The sequence below is a fragment of the Coturnix japonica genome, chromosome 17 (genome assembly GCF_054131305.1).
Source record: "Coturnix japonica strain WE chromosome 17, WE-NBRP24, whole genome shotgun sequence".
NCBI classification, from domain to species: domain Eukaryota; kingdom Metazoa; phylum Chordata; class Aves; order Galliformes; family Phasianidae; genus Coturnix; species Coturnix japonica.
In genome coordinates, this window is record NC_140679.1 from 4,346,178 (window position 1) to 4,366,813 (window position 20,636).

At 49.2% G+C, this 20,636-nt stretch overlaps 1 protein-coding gene across 1 annotated transcript; it reads right to left on the minus strand.

Annotated features, from left to right (window-relative positions):
* Positions 1–12,732: 12,732 nt before the first annotated feature.
* LOC146758090 (hydroxysteroid dehydrogenase-like protein 2) lies at positions 12,733–18,234 on the minus strand. The gene is made up of 4 exons (XM_085518667.1): positions 18,105–18,234; positions 14,106–14,252; positions 13,420–13,548; positions 12,733–13,043 (listed from the first exon to the last, which is right to left on the minus strand). The coding sequence occupies exons 1-4, from the start codon at positions 18,232–18,234 to the stop codon at positions 12,931–12,933; spliced, it is 519 nt and encodes a 172-aa protein (XP_085374793.1). The 3' UTR covers positions 12,733–12,930.
* Between the last annotated feature and the right edge of the window lie 2,402 nt (positions 18,235–20,636).

Below are 20,636 nucleotides of genomic sequence, written 5' to 3' on the forward strand. Positions count from 1 at the left end.
TGCAGAGGAGCCCATGGAGGTGGATCCGCCCGCGGCATAGCTGGCCTGGCACCACACCACCGTGCCAGGCCCCGCGCTGGCATGGTCACAGCTCCACCGTGGCTGGTCCAGGCGCTGAGCTCCTTACCTGCTGCACGGCCCCCGCCCCCTGCATTAGCTGGGTGGCATTTTTGTAACATCTGTTCCTCCTTTGGGCCTATTCTGCAGCCACATTCTGTGGGCCCCCAGTCCCATCTTTACCCTGTTTGTTCCAGTCCCTGTTTCTATAGTTGGTTTTTGGGTTTAGTTTAGTTTTAGAGTTAGGTGTAGGTTGTTGTTAGTGTTTTTGAGATAGGCATAGGTTATTGTTTGTGTTTTTGAGTTAGGCATTGCTTATTGTTCATTTTTTAGTGTTAGGAGTAGGTTAGGAGTAGGTTTAGTGTTAGTAGTTGGTGTTTTCCTGTTAGGAGTTTGTTCCTCTTCATTCTTTAGTGTTAGGAGTAGATTGTTGTTCCCATAGAAGAGTTAGGCATAGGTTACTGTTGGTACTGTAGGGTTAGGCGTGGGTTCCTACCAGCAGCTGGCAGCAAACGTCTGCTTTCTCCCCCGGAGCCGTGAGTGCGACTGCCATGAGAGCGGAGGTCTGATGCCATCTGCGAGGGATGGGATTTGCATCCGGTGGCTTTTCCGTTGCAGAATGTCCAGCAGCAGAGCGTGAGTGGCCGTGAAATGAAGCTGGGCCTCAGGAGAGCCGTCTGGAGCTGCGTCACGAGCTTCCTGCATGGCCAGCGCAAGGTAGGTGTGCCTTACTGTAAGCGTGCGCTGAAGCAGTGTTGGTTAAGCACGGCTCCCTCCTCTGTCTGCAACAGATGGGCTTTCTGCGCGCTTTATTGCTGTGGCCGGCGTTGAACAGCACAGCAGCAGCGAGGCCTCGAACATGTCCACAACCAGGTACGTGAATGTGAGTAAATTTAGCTGTGTGAATGATGTTATTGTTCATATTAGTAAGGCAGTATTCACATGTGTGTGATGGAGCTCAGGGATAGGTTTATTCTTGCCTGGTAAATTTTCCCTTCTTTGACACCCACCCGTCCTCTTGCTTCTCTTCCCCTCACCTGTAAGTGCAGCAATACTGAAGGCTGAGGGCTCTTCTCCGAGGCAGGCGCTAAAGGGCAATTGAAATGCAAGTTTGTTGTCCCTCTTTGTTCTTGGGTCGGTAGCCCAAGGTGACCAAGCTTCAGAGCACTTCTCTAAGTCAGCCTGGAAATGTTTCTAGCAGGAAGTAACTCCATCACAGTGCCTGAGAGTAATGATGCCTCTTTTTCCCCCCTCACAGCAGGCAGCCTCCATAAGAGAGCAGTAGAGCAGCAGGCTGTCTGTGCTATGGCTGCTGAACTGCATTTCTGGCCACCTGAGATCCCTGAGCCCATGCTAATGAAGAACATGCTGCGCCACAGACTCTTCTACGGAGCCGTTTTGCAGCTTCTCTGTGCTGGCCATCATGCTGCCAGTTTCCAAGTTCCCAAAGGCAGTAAGTGGTGTTCTCATGGGATAGGAGAAAGGCACGGGCAACTGGGTGGGAGGGAACCATCTGTAACTGTTGCCAGCAGCCTGGAGGTGCCAGCTCAGTCTTATCCTGTGGCTACTGCTGCTCCCTATGAGCTGCCAGGCAGAGGGTCCTCCCGCCCGTGCAGGGACCGCCTTGCAGGAAAGGGCTTTAGGCTCTGGTTTGTGTGGGATTTGGGGAACGAGACAGGGGTGGAGTTTCTTGTGTGCCCGACTGTCAGGAAGGCGGTTCCCAGTTCTGGCAGCCCAACGTGCCCAGCAGGGTGACTTGAGCTCCCAAAGCGAGCCGCCAACCAGTTGTTAGCTGAGAAGGTTCCCTGAGCGTTTCCGAATTGATTCTTGTAGGACTCGGAGAGTCTGGGGACTGAGACTTGGGAGAGAGTGAAGAAAGCTGAGGCAAGGCAAGCGCTGCTCAGCTGAGGAAGAAAGCCGAGAAGGAAAGCAGAAAGCAACGATGATGGCCTGAGCAAGAAGCTACAAAGGACAGCAGAACCACCTGCAGCGCTTCCTCGGAGGTGGCACCAAAAGCTGCTGACTCAACGGTCCAGTTTACCGGCACAGCCGTGCTTTCCCTGTCATGGACGGTGGAGATGATGGAAGTGAACTGGACAGGAAGGGCTTGTGCTGCGTTAGAAGCAAAGAGGGCTTCACCTGTGCAGGACTTGGTGCACGGCAAGAGCTGGAGACACTGCGTTCCTTCAGGGTGTGTCTCTTGAGGTCCAGGCCTAGTGTAGGGTTAGGTTGAATTAGGGCTGGCTGGGACTGGAGAGGGAGGAGGTGACGTAGCCCTGGGGTTTGGCTTCTCCTTGGGTCTGACTGGAGGCTGAGTGACTGATTGCTAAGCGGCAATCCTGGGCACTGGGGCTTCATTTTAGGGTGTGGGCGGGGTAATAAATACAAGCCAAATCTTCTTGTACGCGATAAAATTGAAGCGAACTTTCTAAACCTGGTGCTGCCTCTTTCAGTAGCTGGTCAGAACGTCCCTCGCTCGGGCTGGCAATCACAGGGCGATGAAGCGGTCGGCTTCACGTCTCTCCCTTGACATGGTGCAGGTTTTCCCCCGTTTCCTTGTTGGTCTTCCCAACCTGTGGCCTTTCAGCCAACCCGTAAGTGCTGGTGACAGGCTGTGAGCATCTCCTTGCTCTCTGAGGACTGACAGAAAGAAACCAGAGGAGGGGAAGCAGCCCGGCAGGAAGAAGGGTGTCCCGTGCTCAGCCCGTTGAGTTGGCCTCTCTTCCCTGAGGGTTCTTTCAGCTTCTGATGCACCGTGTGCTGCTGTTTGCCCTGGGAAGCCCAGCTGCACGCTGGCAGCCGTGGCCTGTGCATCAGCCTCCCCTTGAGGCCCAAGGAGTTGTTTGTTTTTATGTATTCAGTATTGGTGTGGCATTTTGTTGTTTTGTTCAGCTTTGAGATCAAGGGGTAATTTAACACCGTTGGAAGTAATTGGGGTTCAGGAGTAGCACATGCAGAATTTTGATCACGCAGCAAGTTGTGATTTCTACTGTGTTGAAGAACTGGCACACACATATACGCCTGCAGCCGGAGCTTGATTGACTCTCGTCAATACGGCCTTCCAAAGCCCGGCCCTGGGGAGCTGTCCAAAAATTTTCCAACCTTTTGTATTACCTAAGTTTATTTTAAACAGCCAAGGAGGAGTAATCTCTTAAAGGCTTTTTTAAAGGCATTGGACTAGGTTTTGATTATCACGTCTCAGGAAGCTTCTGCATTCCACCTAGTGCTAATGGGATAAATCAAGAGCAGATTACACAAGAGATTCAGGCCTTGCTGCCAGTCTTTTATGAATCAGAACTTTGTTTCATGTTGCCAGATATTCTGGTTTCCTTTTCAGGAGATTCCTTTGCTGTATATTAAGAAGGCCAAGGGCATCCTGGCCTGCATCAGAAACAGTGTTGCCAGCAGGAGCAGAGAGGTGATTGTCCCCCTGTTCTCAGCACTGATGAGGCCGCAGCTCAAGTGCTGTGTTCAGTTTTGGGCCCCTCAGTGCAAGGAAGACATGGAGGCCCCGGAACGCGTTCAGAGGAGGGCAACAAAGCTGGTGAGGGGTCTGGAGCACAGGCCGTATGAGTTGAGGCTGAGGGAGCTGGGATTGTTCAGCCTGGAGAAGAGGAGGCTCAGGGGAGACCTCATTGCTCTCTCTAACTTCCTGAAGGGAGGCTGTAGTGAGATCCGGATGTAGTGTGTAGGTCAGATCTATGAGGCATGAGCTGCTGTGGGGCAGATGTGGGTCAAATCTATGGGGCAGGAGCTGTTGTGGGGATGATGAGGGTCAGATCTATGTGTCAGAAGCTGCTGTGGTACAGATCTAAGGGGCAGGAGCTGCTGTGGGGCACATGTGGGTCAGATCTATAAGGCAGGAGTCTGTGGGGCACATGTGGGTCAGATCTATGAGGCAGGAGTTGCTGTGGGGAAGATGTGGGTCTGATCTATGGGGCAGGAGCTGCTGAGGGTCAGATCTATGGGGCAGGAGTTGCTGTGGGGCACATATGGGTCAGATCTATGGGACATAAGCTGCTGTGGGGCTGCTATGGGTCATATCTATGGGGCAGGAGCTGCTGTGGGGATGATGTGGCTCAGATCTATGAGGCAGGAGCTGCTATGGGGCAGATGTGGGTGAGACATATTGAACAGGAGCTGCTGTGGGGCTTATGTGGATCAGATCTATAGGGCAGGAGCTCCTGTGGGGCAGATGTGGGTCAGATCTATGAAGCAGCAGCTGCTGCGGGGCACATGTACATCAGATCTATGGGGCAGGAGCTGCTGTGGAGATGATTTGGGTGAGATCTCTGGGGCAGGAGCTGCAGAGGGGCTTATGTGGGTCAGATCTATGGGGCAGAAGCTGCTGTGAGGCTGATGAGGGTCACATCTATGGGCCAGGAATTGCTGTGGGGTAGATATGGCTCATATCAATGGAGCAGGAGATGCTGTGGGGCAGATCAATGGGGCAGAAGCTGCTGTCGGGTATATTTGAGTCAGATGTATGGGGCAGGAGCTGCTATGGGGAGATGTGAATCTGATCTATGGGGCAGGAGCTGCTGTGGGACAGATCTATGGGACAGGAGCTGATGTGAGGCTGATATGGGTCAGATCTATGGGGAAGGAGCTGCTGTAAGGCAGATGTGGGTGAGATCTATGGGGCAGGAGCGGCTGTGTGTCAGATCTATAGGACAGGAGCTGCTGTGGGGCTGATGTGCATCAGATCTATGGGGCAGGAGCGGCTGTGGGGCAGATCTATGGGACTGGAGCTGCTGTGGGGCACAGTTGTGTCAGATCAATGGGGCAGGAGCTGCTGTGGGACTGATGTGGGTCAGATCTATGGAACAGGAGCTGATGTGGTGCTGACATGGGTCAGATCTATGGGGCAGGAGCTGCTGCGGGGCTGAAGTGGGTCAGATCTATGGGGCAGGAGCTACTGTGGGATAGATGTGGGTCTGATCTATGGGGCAGGAGCTGCTGTGTGGCTGATGTGGGTCAGATCTATGGGGCAGGAGCTACTGTGGGGTAGATGTGGGTCTGATCTATGGGGCAGGAGCTGCTGTGTGGCTGATGTGGGTCAGATCTATGGGGCAGGAGCTGCTGTGGCGCTGATGTGTGTCAGATCTATGGGTCAGGAGCTGCTGTGGGGCAGATGTGGTTCAGATCTATGGGGCAGGAGCTGCTGTGGAGATGATTTGGTTCAGAACTATGGGTCAGGAACTGCTATGTGACAGATGTGGGTGAGAGATTTTGAACAGGAGCTGCTGTGGGGCTTCAGTGGGTCAGATCTATAGGGCAGGAGCTCATGTGGGGCAGATGTGGGTCAGATCTATGGAAAGGAGCTACTGTGGGTCTGATGAGGGTCAGATCTATGGGGCAGGAGCTGCTGTGGTGCTGATGTGGTTAAGATCTATGAGACAGGAGCTGCTGTGGAGCAGATGTGGGTCAGATCTATTGGGCAGGAGCTGCTGTGGGGCAGATCTATGGGACTGGAGCTGCTGTGGGGCACAAGTGAGTCAGATCAATGGGGCAGGAGCTGCTGTGGGGCTGCTGTGGGTCAGATCTATGGGGCAGGAGCTGCTGTTGGGCTGAAGTGGGTCAGATCTATGGGGCAGGAGCTGCTGTGGGTCAGATCTATGGGGCAGGATCTGCTGTGGGTCATATGTGGGTCAGATCTATGAGTTAGGAGTTGCTGTGGGTCAGATCTATGGGGCAAAAGCTGCTAAGAAGCACAAGTGGGTCAGATCTCTGAGGCAGGGGCTGAGGTGGGTCATATCTATGGGGCAGGAGCTGCTGTGGGGCTGATGTGGGTCAGATCTGCGGAACAGGTGCTGCTGTGGGGCTTATGTGGGTCAGATCTATAGGGAAGGAGCTGCTGTGGGGCAGGTGTGTGTCATATCTATGGGGCAGGAGCTGCTGTGGGGCTGGTGTGGGTCAGATCAATGGGGCAGGTGCTGGTGTGGGGCTGATGTGGGTCAGATCTATGGGGCAGGAGCTGGTGTGGGGCTGATTTGGGTCAGATCTATGGGGCAGGAGCTGCTGTGGGGTAGTTGTGGGTCAGATCTATGGGGCAGGATCTGCTCTGGGGCACATGTGAGTGAGATCTATGGGGCAGGAGCTGCTGTGGGGTAGATGTTGGTCAGATCTATGGGGCAGGAGTAGCTGTGGGGCATATGTGAGTCAGATGTATGGGGCAGGAGCTGCTGTGGGGCAGATGTGGGTCAGATCTATGGGGCAGGAGCTGCTGTGGGGTAGTTGTGGGTCAGATCTATTGGGCAGTATCTGCTCTGAGGCACATGTGAGTGAGATCTATGGGGCAGGAGCTGCTGTAGTGCAGATGTGGGTCAGATCTATGGGGCAGGAGCTGCTGTGCGGCTGATGTGGGTAAGGTCTATGGGGCAGGAGCTGCTCTGGGGCACATGTTGGTCAGATCTATGGAGCAGGAGCTGCCGTGGGTCAGATCTACTGGGCAGGAGCTGCTGTGGGGCAGATGTGGGTCAGATCTATGGGGCAGGAGCTCCTGTGGGTCAGATCTATGGGGCAGGATCTGCTGTGGGTCATATGTGGGTCAGATCTATGAGTTAGGAGTTGCTGTGGGTCAGATCTATGGGGCAAAAGCTGCTAAGGGGCAAAAGTGGGTCAGATCTCTGAGGCAGGGGCTGAGGTGGGTCATATCTATGGGGCAGGAGCTGCTGTGGGGCTGATGTGGGTCAGATCTGCGGAACAGGTGCTGCTGTGCGGCTTATGTGGGTCAGATCTATAGGGAAGGAGCTGCTGTGGGGCAGGTGTGTGTCATATCTATGGGGCAGGAGCTGCTGTGGGGCTGGTGTGGGTCAGATCAATGGGGCAGGTGCTGGTGTGGGGCTGATGTGGGTCAGATCTATGGGGCAGGAGCTGGTGTGGGGCTGATTTGGGTCAGATCTATGGGGCAGGAGCTGCTGTGGGGTAGTTGTGGGTCAGATCTATGGGGCAGGATCTGCTCTGGGGCACATGTGAGTGAGATCTATGGGGCAGGAGCTGCTGTGGGGTAGATGTTGGTCAGATCTATGGGGCAGGAGTAGCTGTGGGGCATATGTGAGTCAGATGTATGGGGCAGGAGCTGCTGTGGGGCAGATGTGGGTCAGATCTATGGGGCAGGAGCTGCTGTGGGGTAGTTGTGGGTCAGATCTATTGGGCAGTATCTGCTCTGAGGCACATGTGAGTGAGATCTATGGGGCAGGAGCTGCTGTAGTGCAGATGTGGGTCAGATCTATGGGGCAGGAGCTGCTGTGCGGCTGATGTGGGTAAGGTCTATGGGGCAGGAGCTGCTCTGGGGCACATGTTGGTCAGATCTATGGAGCAGGAGCTGCTGTGGGTCAGATCTACTGGGCAGGAGCTGCTGTGGGGCAGATGTGGGTCAGATCTATGGGGCAGGAGCTCCTGTGGGGCACATGTATATCAGATCTTTGGGGCAGGAGCAGTTGTGGGGATGATGTGTGTCAGATCTACGGAACAGGTGCTGCTCTGGGTTTATGTGGGTCAGATCTATAGGGAAGGAGCTGCTGTGGAGCTGGTGGATGTCAGATCTGTGGGACAGGAGCTGCTGTGTGGCTCATGTGGTTGAGATCTATGGGCAGGAACTGCTGTGGGGTAGATGTGGGTCAGATCTATGGGACTGGAGCTGCTGTGGGTCTGATGGGGGCTAGATCTATGGGGCAGGAGCTGCTGTGGGGTAGATGTGGGTTTGATCTATGGGGCAGGAGCTGTTGTGGGTCCGATGTGGGTCAGATCTATGGGGCGGGAGCTGTTGTGGGTCCGATGTGGGTCAGATCTATGTGGCAGGAGCAGCTGTCGGTCAGATCTATGGGGTTCGAGCTCCTAAGGGGCAGATGTGGGTCGGATTTATGGGGCAGGAGATGCTGTGGGGCTGATGTGGGTCAGATCTATGGGGCAGGAGCTGTTGTGTGGCTGATGAGGGTCAGATCTATTGGGCAGGAGATGCTGTGGTGCTGATGTGTTTAAGATCTATGAGACAGGAGCTGCTGTGGGGCAGATGTGGGTCAGATCTATGGGGCAGTTGCTGCTGTGGGGCAGTCGTTGGTCAGATCTATGGGAGAGGTGCTGCTGTCGTGCTGATGTGGGTCAGATCAATTTGGCAGGAGCTGCTGTGTGTCAGATGTGGGTCAGATATATGGGGCAGGAACAGCTGTGGTGCTGATATCGGTCAGATCTATGGGGCTGGAGCTGCTGTGGGGCAGATCTGTGGGACAGGAGCTGCTCTGGGGTAGATGTGGGTCGGATCTATGGGGCTGGATCTGCTGTGGTGCTGATATGGGTCAGATCTATGGGGCTGGAGCTGCTGTGTGGCTGATGGGGATTAGATCACAGAATCACAGAATCGCAGAATCACAGAATGACCCAGGTTGGAAGGGACCTCATGGATCATGAAGAACAAACCCCCCTGCCTGGCAGGGCCACCAAACATACGCCTTTACTAGATCAGGTTGCCCAGGGCCCTGTCCAACCTGGCCCTGAACACCCCCAAGGACGGGGCATCCACAACCTCACTGGGCAGCCTGTTCCAGGGCCTAACCACTCTCCTAGTAAACAACTTTCCCCCTAACATCCAACCTAAATCTTCCCTCCTTCAACTTAAATCAGTTTCCCCTAGTCCTGCTATTATCAGCCCTTTCCAAGAGTTTACTCCCCTCCTGGCAGTAAGTTCCCTTCAGGTACTGAAAGGCTGCAATGAGGTCACCCCGCAACCTTCTCTTCTCCAGGCTGAACAAACCCAACTCCCTCAGCCTGTCCTCATAGGGCAGGTGCTCCAGCCCCCTGATCATCTTCGTGACCCTCCTCTGGGCCCCTTCCAACAGCTCCATGTCTTTTTTGTACTGAGGGCTCCACACCTGGACACGGTACAACAGATGGGGCCTCACAAGAGCAGAGTAGAGAGGGACGATCACCTCCCTATCCCTGCTGACCACCCCTCTCCTGATGGAGCCCAGGATCCCATTTGCTTTCCGGGCTGCCAGAGAGCACTGCTGGCTCATGTTAAGTTTCTCATCCATCAGGACCCCCAGGTCCTTCTCTGCCAAGCTGCTCTCAAGGACCACTCCTCCCAGCCTGTACAGGTGCCTGGGGTTCTTCCAACCTAAGTGCAAAACCTTGCACTTTGCCGTGTTGAACCTCATTAGGTTCACTCAGGCCCACCTTTCAAGCCTGTCAAGGTCCCTCTGAATGGCATTCCTTCAACTGCACCACTCAGCTTAGTGTCATCATGCACACACACCCATGTGGACAAATTCTGTATAATCATCTCCTCACTCTGGTGATAAAATCTCCCCGAAGAAGGATCCTGCAGCTCCACCATGGCACCTTCTAACTGAGGAAGAGGACCTTTGGTGAAGAAAAGAGCACTTGGGCAGTATGAGTCTCCAAGCACATGTGCTTCGTGTCTCCAGGCTGCTGCTGAGACCCAAAGGTGCTGTAAATCCATGTAACTACCTTCACTTTTGCAGTATGACTGAATTAGGCACAGAAATATGGATAAAAGAGGCATTAAAATCAGAGCAGTTGGCCTTCAAGGCACACAGCTTTCAAAATGGCTTGGAGAGCAGAGCAAACTCTTTGCAAGTAACTATTACCACACAGTTCCATTTGGCTAAGTCAAAACATGTGCATTCTATTCGAGTATGATGATCTTTACATGCAGTTTATAACTGTAAAAAGGTATGTTTCAACTTGGGGAGAAGGGAGCTGTGGTGAGAGCCATGGTTTGGAATCCTTCAGGGCCAGCATGCTTATCTGTGAGTCTGAGGGAGACACCTCCAGGCCAAAGCAGGTGCTACAGAGAGAAAGGTTTGACACAAATGGTTTTATTTGACTGCTAGAGACAAATGAGTAGGAAGAAGCTATGATTTCTTTGCTGACTGCTGGTAAATCAGAACTGCAGACTGTAGGAGAGCTTAAAGGAGCAGTAGTAGGAGTGTGAATGAATGCTCTCTGTTCTGCACTAGGATGGATGTGTGACCAGCATGACATACCAATCTTCCACTCCCAAATCATGCTTTCCTGGAGGGCCTTCAAAACACTCTCACTGAGCCAAAAAAGACACTTTCTGGGCAGGGAAGGTCCCCAGAATGCCCATAGCCCCACCTGAGCACCTGACACTGGCACTCTGTGCCTGCCTCACTGAGCCTCTTTGTATTTTCACCTCTGCCCAGCATCATGTAGAAGGACTGCCAAGGGCTGTGTGCCTGCGTGCTCCCCTTGTGACAGCATTGTGTTGTAGGTGCCAACAAAGGGAAAGCACGGACAGTGCAAAGTAGCTGATAATTGCATTAAATGGGACTGTTTTGGCAGCACTTTGATTGTGTGCTGAACATACTTACACGGATCTTCATTAATTTAGGGGCTGAAGAGAGGCTGCAGCTCATTGCACAACATTCAGAGGTTCCCTCCCACATGCAAACGCATCTTTTGAAAAGCCAAGCCTTGATCTCGTTTGAGGTACCTTAGAAAATGTAACTGCAGTGGATCTGCTGAAGCTGAATTACTTGTGGAGAGAACATATTACATGTCTTCCCTTAGATCTAGTCACTAGTTATCTCACATGTGCTGTTGTATTAGACAGAAAAAGCACAAAATGGTGTACTTCCCCTTGTTCCAAAGGAAGTGACAGTCGTTATTCTTTCCAGCAAATGTAATTGCATCAATTGTTTCTCACACAATACTCACAATTAAGGTTTCCAAAAGAACAGCTAAACTATAAAGCAGAGGGGAGCTGTTATTCACAGGTGTTGGATTAGATCTAATTTATGAGTGTAGCAGAAGCTACTTAGATGCGGGTGCTTAAAGCACATTCCTTCCTCCTATATTCTGAAAGAATACTTAGACCACTCAAGGATATTTCAATACCCTGAGCTTTTCCTGGAAATGCTTGAATATGGCGTAGGCAAACGAGAGATAAAGGAGAATCTTATAGCACAGGCAGATGACTAATGATGGTGCAAGCCATAAAAAAACACAGGACTACTAACAAGGGAATGGAGATCAGCTGAGTAACCAAAAGAACAGGGTTTCAAATATTCATTTTTACACAAATGCAATTGTGATAGAGTAGGTGCATTATTCCGAGGGAAGGCAGAAAGTGAGATAGAGTAAAAGCTCTGCACTGTGCTGGTCACAGCACATTCAGCATTTTGCAAGCAGCTCCCAGCTGCATAGAATTGAGCAACACACCCATGAGCAGCCCACAGCACTGGAGGTGCTGCTGCCCTGCTGTCACCTACAGGTTGTGCTTAACAGTACTACTATATGTGAATACTTATGCTGCAGCTCTCTCCAGCTCCTCCAGATCTGAGCAAGACTGGATCAAAGAAGGGTAAGGTGCCCTGTTTTTTGAGGCAGCAAGGTTTTTTATTCACAGGGGAAAAGAGGTGTAGTCCAACATGAACATGTGCCTCTAAAATCTTTGTCAGTCTTCAAGGGAGGGAGCTGGAATTTCATCTGATTAATTTTTCCCCACTCTCAGTTCTCAGGAGGGTCACCGGCTGAGGAACTGGCAAAACTCTTTTCCCATTTTGTTTTCAACCTTTACCTTTTGTCAGCTCACTCTGCATCTTCTAGATCCCAGCCACCCCCAGTTTCCAAACACACCACCTTCTCACCCATCCTCTGCTCATACATGAGGTACCGCCAGCTGATGTTTATTCAGCTCAGAGAACAGCAGCGTATCTAACGGTCTTTAGTTATTAACACAAAAATCTTACCATGTGCTCACACCAAGACAATCTGGTACCATCACCCTTTCAGATCATGCAGCAAAGCACTTGTTTGACTGCTTTTGAAAGATTCTTTTTCTTGCACTATCCCCTCAATACTCTTCATCTTATCTAGATGAGAACAAGCCACATCTGCTTACATCTCCTTCCAGATGTAACAGCCCTGGCAATCCTAAGGCATACTTCCTGATTGCACTGCTGCAACCAGCATTACACATACAGTATTGCATAATGTAGCCAAGTGTGGGAACAACCACACAGCCACAGGCAAGCTGTCACCTCAAAAGGAAAGTTCCTTCATGTTTTTCATGGCGCTGGGACTGCAGAGTGCATAAGTGAATTCAACATTCTCTGTATTATTACCAGAATTCAACAGGGATGGAACCTTTACAGCACAAATAATTTTGTTTGAGCACAGGCTTTGAAGACTATAAACTATTTGACCATTGCACGAGTTAGAAAATAAATTCTAAGTCTTGAAATATTCTCTACATACTTAGGAGTAAAATGCCCTACATTTTGAGCAGTTCTGTTGGCAACACTGTGAGGTTGCTACCTCTGGCTTTGCACGTGCTCTTGAACCAGGAGGAGGATCTGTGCTCTTGTCCACTTAGAGAGCATTTGTGCTTTTTCTCATGAGTTTCCATTCTTTCCATGCTAAAGAGGGAAGGTGATGTGCCTGTAAACATGTTGTAGTTTAAACCTTCTGGTGCTGCACGCAGGTGCTGTGGGAGGGATTACCTTGTTTGTGGCAGTCTGGGCTGGGGGTGTGTTTGTGTGAAGATCTGCAAGGTGATATTTGATCCTCCCAGACTTCTTATGGGACATGCACGCATGCAAGCAAATATGTAAAAGAAAACCCACTTCAGGTGTGTTGCATTGCTCCAAAGGAGTGTAAGAAAGGAAAACACCAGTTACATAATAGAAGTATTCTCAAGAAGGAATTGTTTAATCACAAACACCTTTCAGTCTTAATAAAACTAAATTAGATCTTCTCTAACAGATCAGCATTTTATCCACAGTTGTTATACACACAAAAAAAGAGAAAAAAGTAGATTATCGTTTTAAAATGTAGCATTGCTATTATAAAAGAAAGGCTGGATGTTCTGCTGGTACAGCTTCTCCCTCACAGTTTAGCATTAAACTGTGTCAGCATCTTCTCTAGCTTCAATGCTAGTGCCATGTTACCTTTAATCCTTAATTTTCCTGACATGAAGGCCATGGTTGGCTTTAGTTTACCTAAAAAGAAGACACAGAATCATCAGGAAAAGGAAAGGAACTGGAGATTGCGATATCATATAGTAGTTACTTTGCTACCAAGTTCTACTGTAAAAGCATCAGAAAAGAGGTTCAACAGATTGACTGGATGCTTTCTGAAGCTACGCTCTGAAAAGTTCAATAGCTACTGAACAAAGCAGTAGATATTTTTATTATAAAATCATGGACTCACAGAGTGACTTACATTGGAAGGGAATTTAAAGGCCATGCACTTCCAGCTACAGCTCATCCAATTCCAAGACCACAAAGAGAGGTGAGCCTGTCAGCTCATCCATCAGCAAGATGTTTCCTGCCACCAGTAGCTGCCTCAGTTCTGCCAAACCCGTTTGTTACTCACCAGTGAACATCTTCACAAAGTCGCCACTCGACATGCTCATCACAACATCAGCTGCTGCAGGAGGCTTCCCAAACCCAGCACTCCCACTGCTGGTTTTCAGGTCAAGGTACCAAGTGCCTCCTTCATCACCTGAGTGGAACAGGGAGAACCTGTGGCAGCACCACAAGGACTGATGTGCCCTGCCCTTTGCTACCCCCGCCTGCTTTTCTCTCCCATCTTCGTGCTAGACGTGCTGGAGGTGCTGTGCCAGAAGCTGCCCCGCGCTCTCTGTGCAGACAAGGTCAGCCCCAGCAGATGCCCCACAGTGCCACAGTGTCAGGGGACAAGGCAGTGGCTGCTGGTGGAGCTGGAGGCAGCAGGGGTTTGGAACAGAACTACCATGCTGACCCTGTGCAGCACGGCCAGCAGGGTGACACAGCAGAAATGAAACACCAGGAAAACACACCACAGTCCCCAAAAGAGCAGCACATGCTGCTGATGCAGAAAGCATCTCCCTGTGACAACAGCAGCAGGGTAAATCCCACATGTGCTGAAGTTGGCTCTGAAAGGCAGCATCTTATAGAGCACACCCAAAGATGTCCCTGTTCCTAGACCAGTTATAAAAGACAAGTATTTACATGTGAAAATACAGACTGACTCTTGCTAGAAAAGTGAGCATTTGAGAATTTTACAAGTGATGGTCTTACCTGACAATTCAAACTGAAAGACGCCCTGCGTGGATTTCACTATTTCTTTATTGAGTTCTCCCTGAATAACTCTGAATGTTTCTGCAACAGGCCCCGCTGAAGCTGATTCTTTATTAAGCTTGGCTCCACCTGATGCCTGTGAAGCACCTAAAAGAAACAGATGGATTCTCTGTAAAATGCTGGAACGCTCTATCTCACTTATCTTTCTAAGAATATATATGTTTTCAGCAGTTCTTCTGCAAAAGCTTCTAAGGTGTGAATCAATTCACTACTTTAATCAGCAACTTTCTACACTGCAGTGAATGTGCTCATTTAACATTAAGAAAGAGCATTTGCAATTTATAAGGCATGTAATGCTTAGCAGCCCCTAAAAGCCATGCAGAAGGTCAGTGTATCAGGAAATAATTATTCTACTCAGTGAATTGCTACTGTGTTGGAGATCTGGGCAGTTGGCAGTATCAGTTCCTGGCAGAAAAGTCTAAGTGCGCACTCACAAATAGTATTTTCAAGGGAACTGGGCTCTTTTCAAACTTAGCCTCTTTCTTTCCTATATTTGTTTTGGCACTCCTATAAAACATATCCAGAATTCCTATTTGCCCTCCAATAGAAACATCACTATTCTGAAAAAGTGAACCTGATGCTTTTGTAAAAAAACAACTTCTCTATTTCATCTTGTAGACATTCACATCATGTACGACTGTGAGAACTTCATGTAGGAATAGAAGCTTCTCAAGTTCTCACACTGCAAGAAAGATGTAACACTCCCGCAAAATATGCTGATTGCTTGTGATTTTTTTACAGCAATATTTACTCATAATCTTCATACCACTTAACTCTGGTGGTAAAAAGCAAAAAGGTTGTTCAAAACAAGGTGCTGATTATGAACTGGGAAAGTTGCAGACACTAAAGTCACTTCCATAAATCAAACAGCCCAAATACAAGAGATTTTGCCACATAGATTGAATGTAGTCCAAAAGTAACTTGAAATAGAGGAGGCATTCATTATCATCACAAATAATCGACATGTACATGCAGAGGTTGCCCTTCCACGGCCTTCTGATTATGTGGCTGTCATGTCAGTTTCAGCATCCAAGAAGAAGTCAGGCATCAGGGGGTGACCTAAAGGGGAGTTGAACAATAACAGTAAGCCCAAGTAAGGGTGAACAGCACAAACAGGAATCCATTCTGAAGGCAACAGCACCTCAATTTACCAGTAAATGAACTACAGGTTGAAAGAAGACGAGGTGACATGTTTAGGTTCTGGTACATTTAAAATCAGACCCAGAAGCCTCTTACAAATTCAGTCAGAAACATCTGAAGATGAAGAAACACTATCTCACTATTTGGTAAATAGTAAAACATGCACTTGTGGTGCAGGTCTATTTTCTTTTTGCTAATGGGTTTAAAATATATATATATATATATATATATATATATTTATATAGGCATTGATTATTAGAGCCTCAGTGGACTATTATGTGCTTTCCCAGAATCCACATTCTCAAACGTGAGGCAAAGCATCTTTTGACTGAGTCAAAGGAATATATCCATATTCCCCATATGGCCTTCCTTCCTTCGCAAACTTCTCATTTTAAAGATCTCTTTTACCTGGTGCAATTGCATAGACATCAAAATCCTTAACGCCTTCTTCTCTCAGTAGAACTTCATCAATAATGAAGTTTCCAGTGAAAGTTTTCGGCTTTGTTAAAATGCAATATGCAGCATCTGCGATTATGTCAGTTTTTCTGCACTGCTTCTCTATTCCGGATCCTCCCAGCATATCCATAGCAGCTGTATGTATGGCTGGAAAATTCAGAGGACAGGAAATTACAAGTTTAACACTAATGACATCACATACTCATCTCTTTGGCAAATGCATAAACTTTATTCTCCTCTCACATGAAAGTAATCATGAGAAGACTAAACTGTGAAATACCATCAACCAGCGAAGAATGGTCAACCAGCAAACAATCCTCAAAGTGTAAAGATTCCCTTACTTGAAAAGTATTAAAGGAACCAAAAGAGGAATAAAGGGAAGAACTCCTTGTAATATTCATATTATTCAATGCTTCTATCAATACTTTCCACACAAAGACTTCCTCTGGCTTTATTCAGGACATGAAAAACTAACAGGACAACTATCTTTCTCAAAGTGAACGTGCATCAGCAATTAACATTTTCTGCAGCCATTACCATACTGAAAATCTCAATTTTAGCCCCACAATAACTTGTGAGATAACAAAGTGACTCTAAGTTAAAGATGAGAAACCCAATAGCACAAACTCAAACTTTTCCTGGCTTATGCTCCTCTACTTTCACATTACAGCCAATTATTATTGTTCTAAATATAGCAAAACTATGGGCAAAGACTGATATGAAAAACCATCTACTGTCCTGCAATCTGCACATCCTTCCATCTATTTCATACAAAGTGCTGCTGGTTTTCCATTAATTCATACATACGGCATCTTCCACTTTGACCCTGCAGTACCTCTACTACTCATTCACACTCTTACATCCTTTTGGCAAGCTACCTCTTTCACTTTTAGTTAAATTGAGAGCTCGTAACATCTCACTATCAGCATATTTTCTTGTTTCAAGGAGCTGGATGAACCAATAGAACCATACTAGCACAGTGTCAATCTCCAGCATTGAAGCTGATCACATATATATGATGTTCTTTAAATTAAAAACTTTGTAATTGTAATGTAGATACTACAGAAGTCACCTCTCTCACTCTCTAAAGTAGTTAACTTTTGTTTTGGCAGATAAACCTTTCAAAACAACATTTTTCTTCCTAGACTGAACATTACAAACTTTTATACTTCAGAACATGAACAGTTTTCATCAAGGAAACACTGATACATACATATTTTGAAAGCTCACTTACTGCTTCTAATGCTTTCAAGACACTGGTCTCTTTGTTCAGCAGCTACCAAACCTTCAACAGCAGATTTTCAAAAATGACCATGATTTTCCTTAAGGCTTTCACAGTAAAACTCAGTTTGCAAGTAACTGCATTTAACCCAATAAATCCCCACAAGTCTGTCCAACCAACCAGCAGGCTGACACAGCTGTGCAAACGACTTGTGACTGAGCCCCTGTGTACAAAGGTGTCACACAGAGTGGAAGCACCAGTGAGATAAAAAGGAACTGGGAATATTGCATGAGCATATCAGCACAGTGTGAGGAGAACCAAAGTTCACCTGCAGCTGAGACTTGCAAGGGAAGCCAGTGGCAACTTGTTTATCTGCTATAATGTGGGTAGGAAGAGCATGAACAAGGAAAAGGCGTTGCTGAGTGGCATGGGTGATTCAGTGAGAGCAGACACTGGTAGTGCCTTGCTTAGGAACATGGTTTACCAGGACATGAGAAACTAGCCATAGATGAGAGGTAATCTTAGAACTTGGAAGGTTGGAAAAGACAATATAGTCCAACCTTCAACCCATCCCCACTATGGCCACTAAACCATGTCCTTCAGTGCCACATCTAAACCCTTCCTGAACATCACCAGGGATGGTGACTTCACCACTTCCCTGGGCAGCATGTTCCAATGCATCATCAATCTCAGTAGGTAAAATCAAGCCTGGTGAACCTGATTGACTTCTGTGATAGAATGAAAGGATTTGAGGCCAAATTGATAACAGCTGACGCCATTCACATTAGCAAGGCTTTCATTACCATCTCTCAAAATACTTTTGTATCCAAGTAAATACATAATAGTCTGGATGGTTGAACAGCCTAAGGGGTAAGAGAAATGTTAACTGGACAGGTTCAGGGAGTTAGAATCATGCAGGTGGGCTCCTTTTGCAGCAGGCACGGCCGCAACCAGGGCAGCCCACAGGCTGCACCGTGGGCGCTTTCTGCACTCATACAGGATCTCATGACTACTGCTTGCAACACACGGGAACGAATAAGGTCAACGTATGTCCCCGTTCATTAGCAGCGCAGAAATAACGCCACAGCAGTCACTCAATTCAGATTCCACAGCAAACCCACAGCCGCACTTTGCCCTCCGGACGTGCACACAGCTCGGCCCGTGAGCAAACAGCACCGAGCGGGACTCCGGGTCCGACCCAGCCGCTCCGGGGGCACCGTGCCCAGCCGCGGCCTCCACCCCGCGTCCCATCGCCCTCAAGGGGCTGCGGAGCACGCGTCTGTCCCTCCGCCCGGCCCCGGCCCCGGCCCCAGCTCTGCCCCGGCAGCTCCTGTGGCTCAGAGCTCGTGGCCCCGTCGAAGGAAGGAGGAAAGCCCAGGTCGCCTTACCCAGTGTTGGGCAGCATGGCAGCACGGCTATGGGGCGGCTGTCGGCTCGGCACGGGACGCGCTCCCCGCTCACACTGCCCTCCATGCAGCCGCGGCCCGGGGAGCCGGGCGGAGCCAGGGCCGAGCGGGGCGGGATGAGGGGCGGGTGATGGAAGTATCAGGATGAGTTCCCTGCGGGAGTACACCTCGTTCAACCAAGCCAAAGCCTTGCACGTTTTCACTGGCAAAATTAAAATCGCATCTGAGATCTCGCCCTCAAGGAAAGGAGTGAATGACCAAACTGAAGTGACAACTGAAACGATTTATTATTGAAACAACCTGTCCTTATAACTATCGGTCTATCCACTACCACCTCGGGCCACTATGCGGGCGCCGACATGACCCCACTGCAGGGTGCTCACTCGTCATCTTCATCGGTGCGCAGCCAGCAGCCTTCCTCTACCCAGACAGAGCTGGTGAAAGGTGGGCGCTGCGGGTCCTCCCAAGGCTCCCACTCCTCTGGCATCACCGTGACTTCATGCTGTATGTTCACCGTGAGCGATAAGGAGTGGAAAAGTAGGCCGGCCTCAGGAGCATGCTGCTCTTGCTCTCTTGGGCGCCAGGGACATTCCTGCAGCGCTGGGTTGCGTGGCAAGCTGTCTCCCATGTAAGATGAAGCGGTGAACGACAAGGAAGTACAAATGTCTCCAGGGCTCCAGCCGCTGTTTGGTGGCAGCAGGGACGGGTCCAGAGGCTGGTTCATTCCCCAGACTGCTGCAGCACGCATTGGCCGGCTGTGAGAGGCTCGAGCTCGGCGTCGGCTGCGGTTTCTCCTTCGGCGCTTGGGAGGCCGGGGTCCCCTGGCTGCAGCTGCCTGGGTGCCGGCTGCCGGACCCGCTGCCTGCAGGCAGCCCCTGCGGGAGCAGGAGCAGCAGCAGCAGCAGGAGCAGCAGCAGGGGCCTGTCTCAGCTCTCCTTCTCCGGGCAGATCTCGGCCTGCGCTGCTCGAGGAGCCGAGAGCTCTCTCCTCCGAAGTCTGGGTTCCAGTTGACGAGAGGCTGCAAAAGGCAAAGGAGAAGAGTCAGTTGTTACCACCTTGCGCTTGAAAGACAGCAAGGTACAGGAGATTTTCAATTGCTAAAGACGGACATGGGAGTGAGCAGCATCACGAGCCAATCCTTGACCACCTCTTGCAGGGTGGGAGCGTCTTTGCTCAGTCCAATTGAAGTTTGTCCTTGCAGACATTTCTGCGACAAAGCGGTTTTCGCTGTGCCACTCGGCAAGTGAAATCCTTCTGAACACCCTGGGGGTTCTGATGGGGTGTCATTGTGATGGCACGTGTTTGTGATGGGGGCTTCGGCCACTCCCAACATGGAGTCACAATGATCACCCCAAGGTGATGCCCAGCCCTTTTCACCAGAGCTGTGCTCTGTCCTTTCATCCCCATCTTGTCTCAATGCAGTGCTGCTTATAAATCAGATTATAAATCAGATATAATTCCATGGGCTTTTCTGAACTCTCATGATCTGCAAACAAGAAGAGAGCAAGAGTTTCTACTGCTTTGTCCAGTATTTAATGAAATGTTCATCTCTGATCTGTGGTTTCATCTCAGTTTAAAGCTGGTTCTTTTTTTGCCTGTTTAAATGTACAAAGTATTTGTTGAGCGAGGGTCAAATCGCAGCTTTTACAATGTTGAGTTCTGGCCATGTTTTGGATCTGTGATATCCACATTTACTGCCATTCAAACCATTCCTCAGTTCCCTTCAGCAAAACTTTGGAACAGAGCAATTAAACATGAGGCAAAGTGACAAAAAGCAAAACACATGGCTTCCTAACATTGCATCTGTGTTAGGAAAGCTGGGATTTAAATGTGATGCAGTATTTAAAATGAGGCTGGAAAAGATGCTGCCTTCAAACCTTGGGAGGAAAGCATTACTAACAGAATATTGGCCTCTCATACCACGCATCTACAAAATGCCCGTCCTCATTTTGACTTGACATGGTGTAAGCATGAATAAGATGTGGATCTCTAAGAGAAGACGTAACTAAATCCTGCTGCAATGCCCAGCAAGGAGAACATTTTTTCTGTAATGACTGTGTATAATGACTCAAAGAGAAGACATATAACAGTATTTCTTTATGTTTTGTGGATAATACTTCTTTTGGTTTTCACCTTTTCTGCAGATAGCAAACTGCCCACTGTTACTGTGAGATGTATGCCACCTAACTGAACGTGATTTTGCTGGAGATGCATCCAGAGCAGAACAAAGCTGTCTCTGGCTGCCCC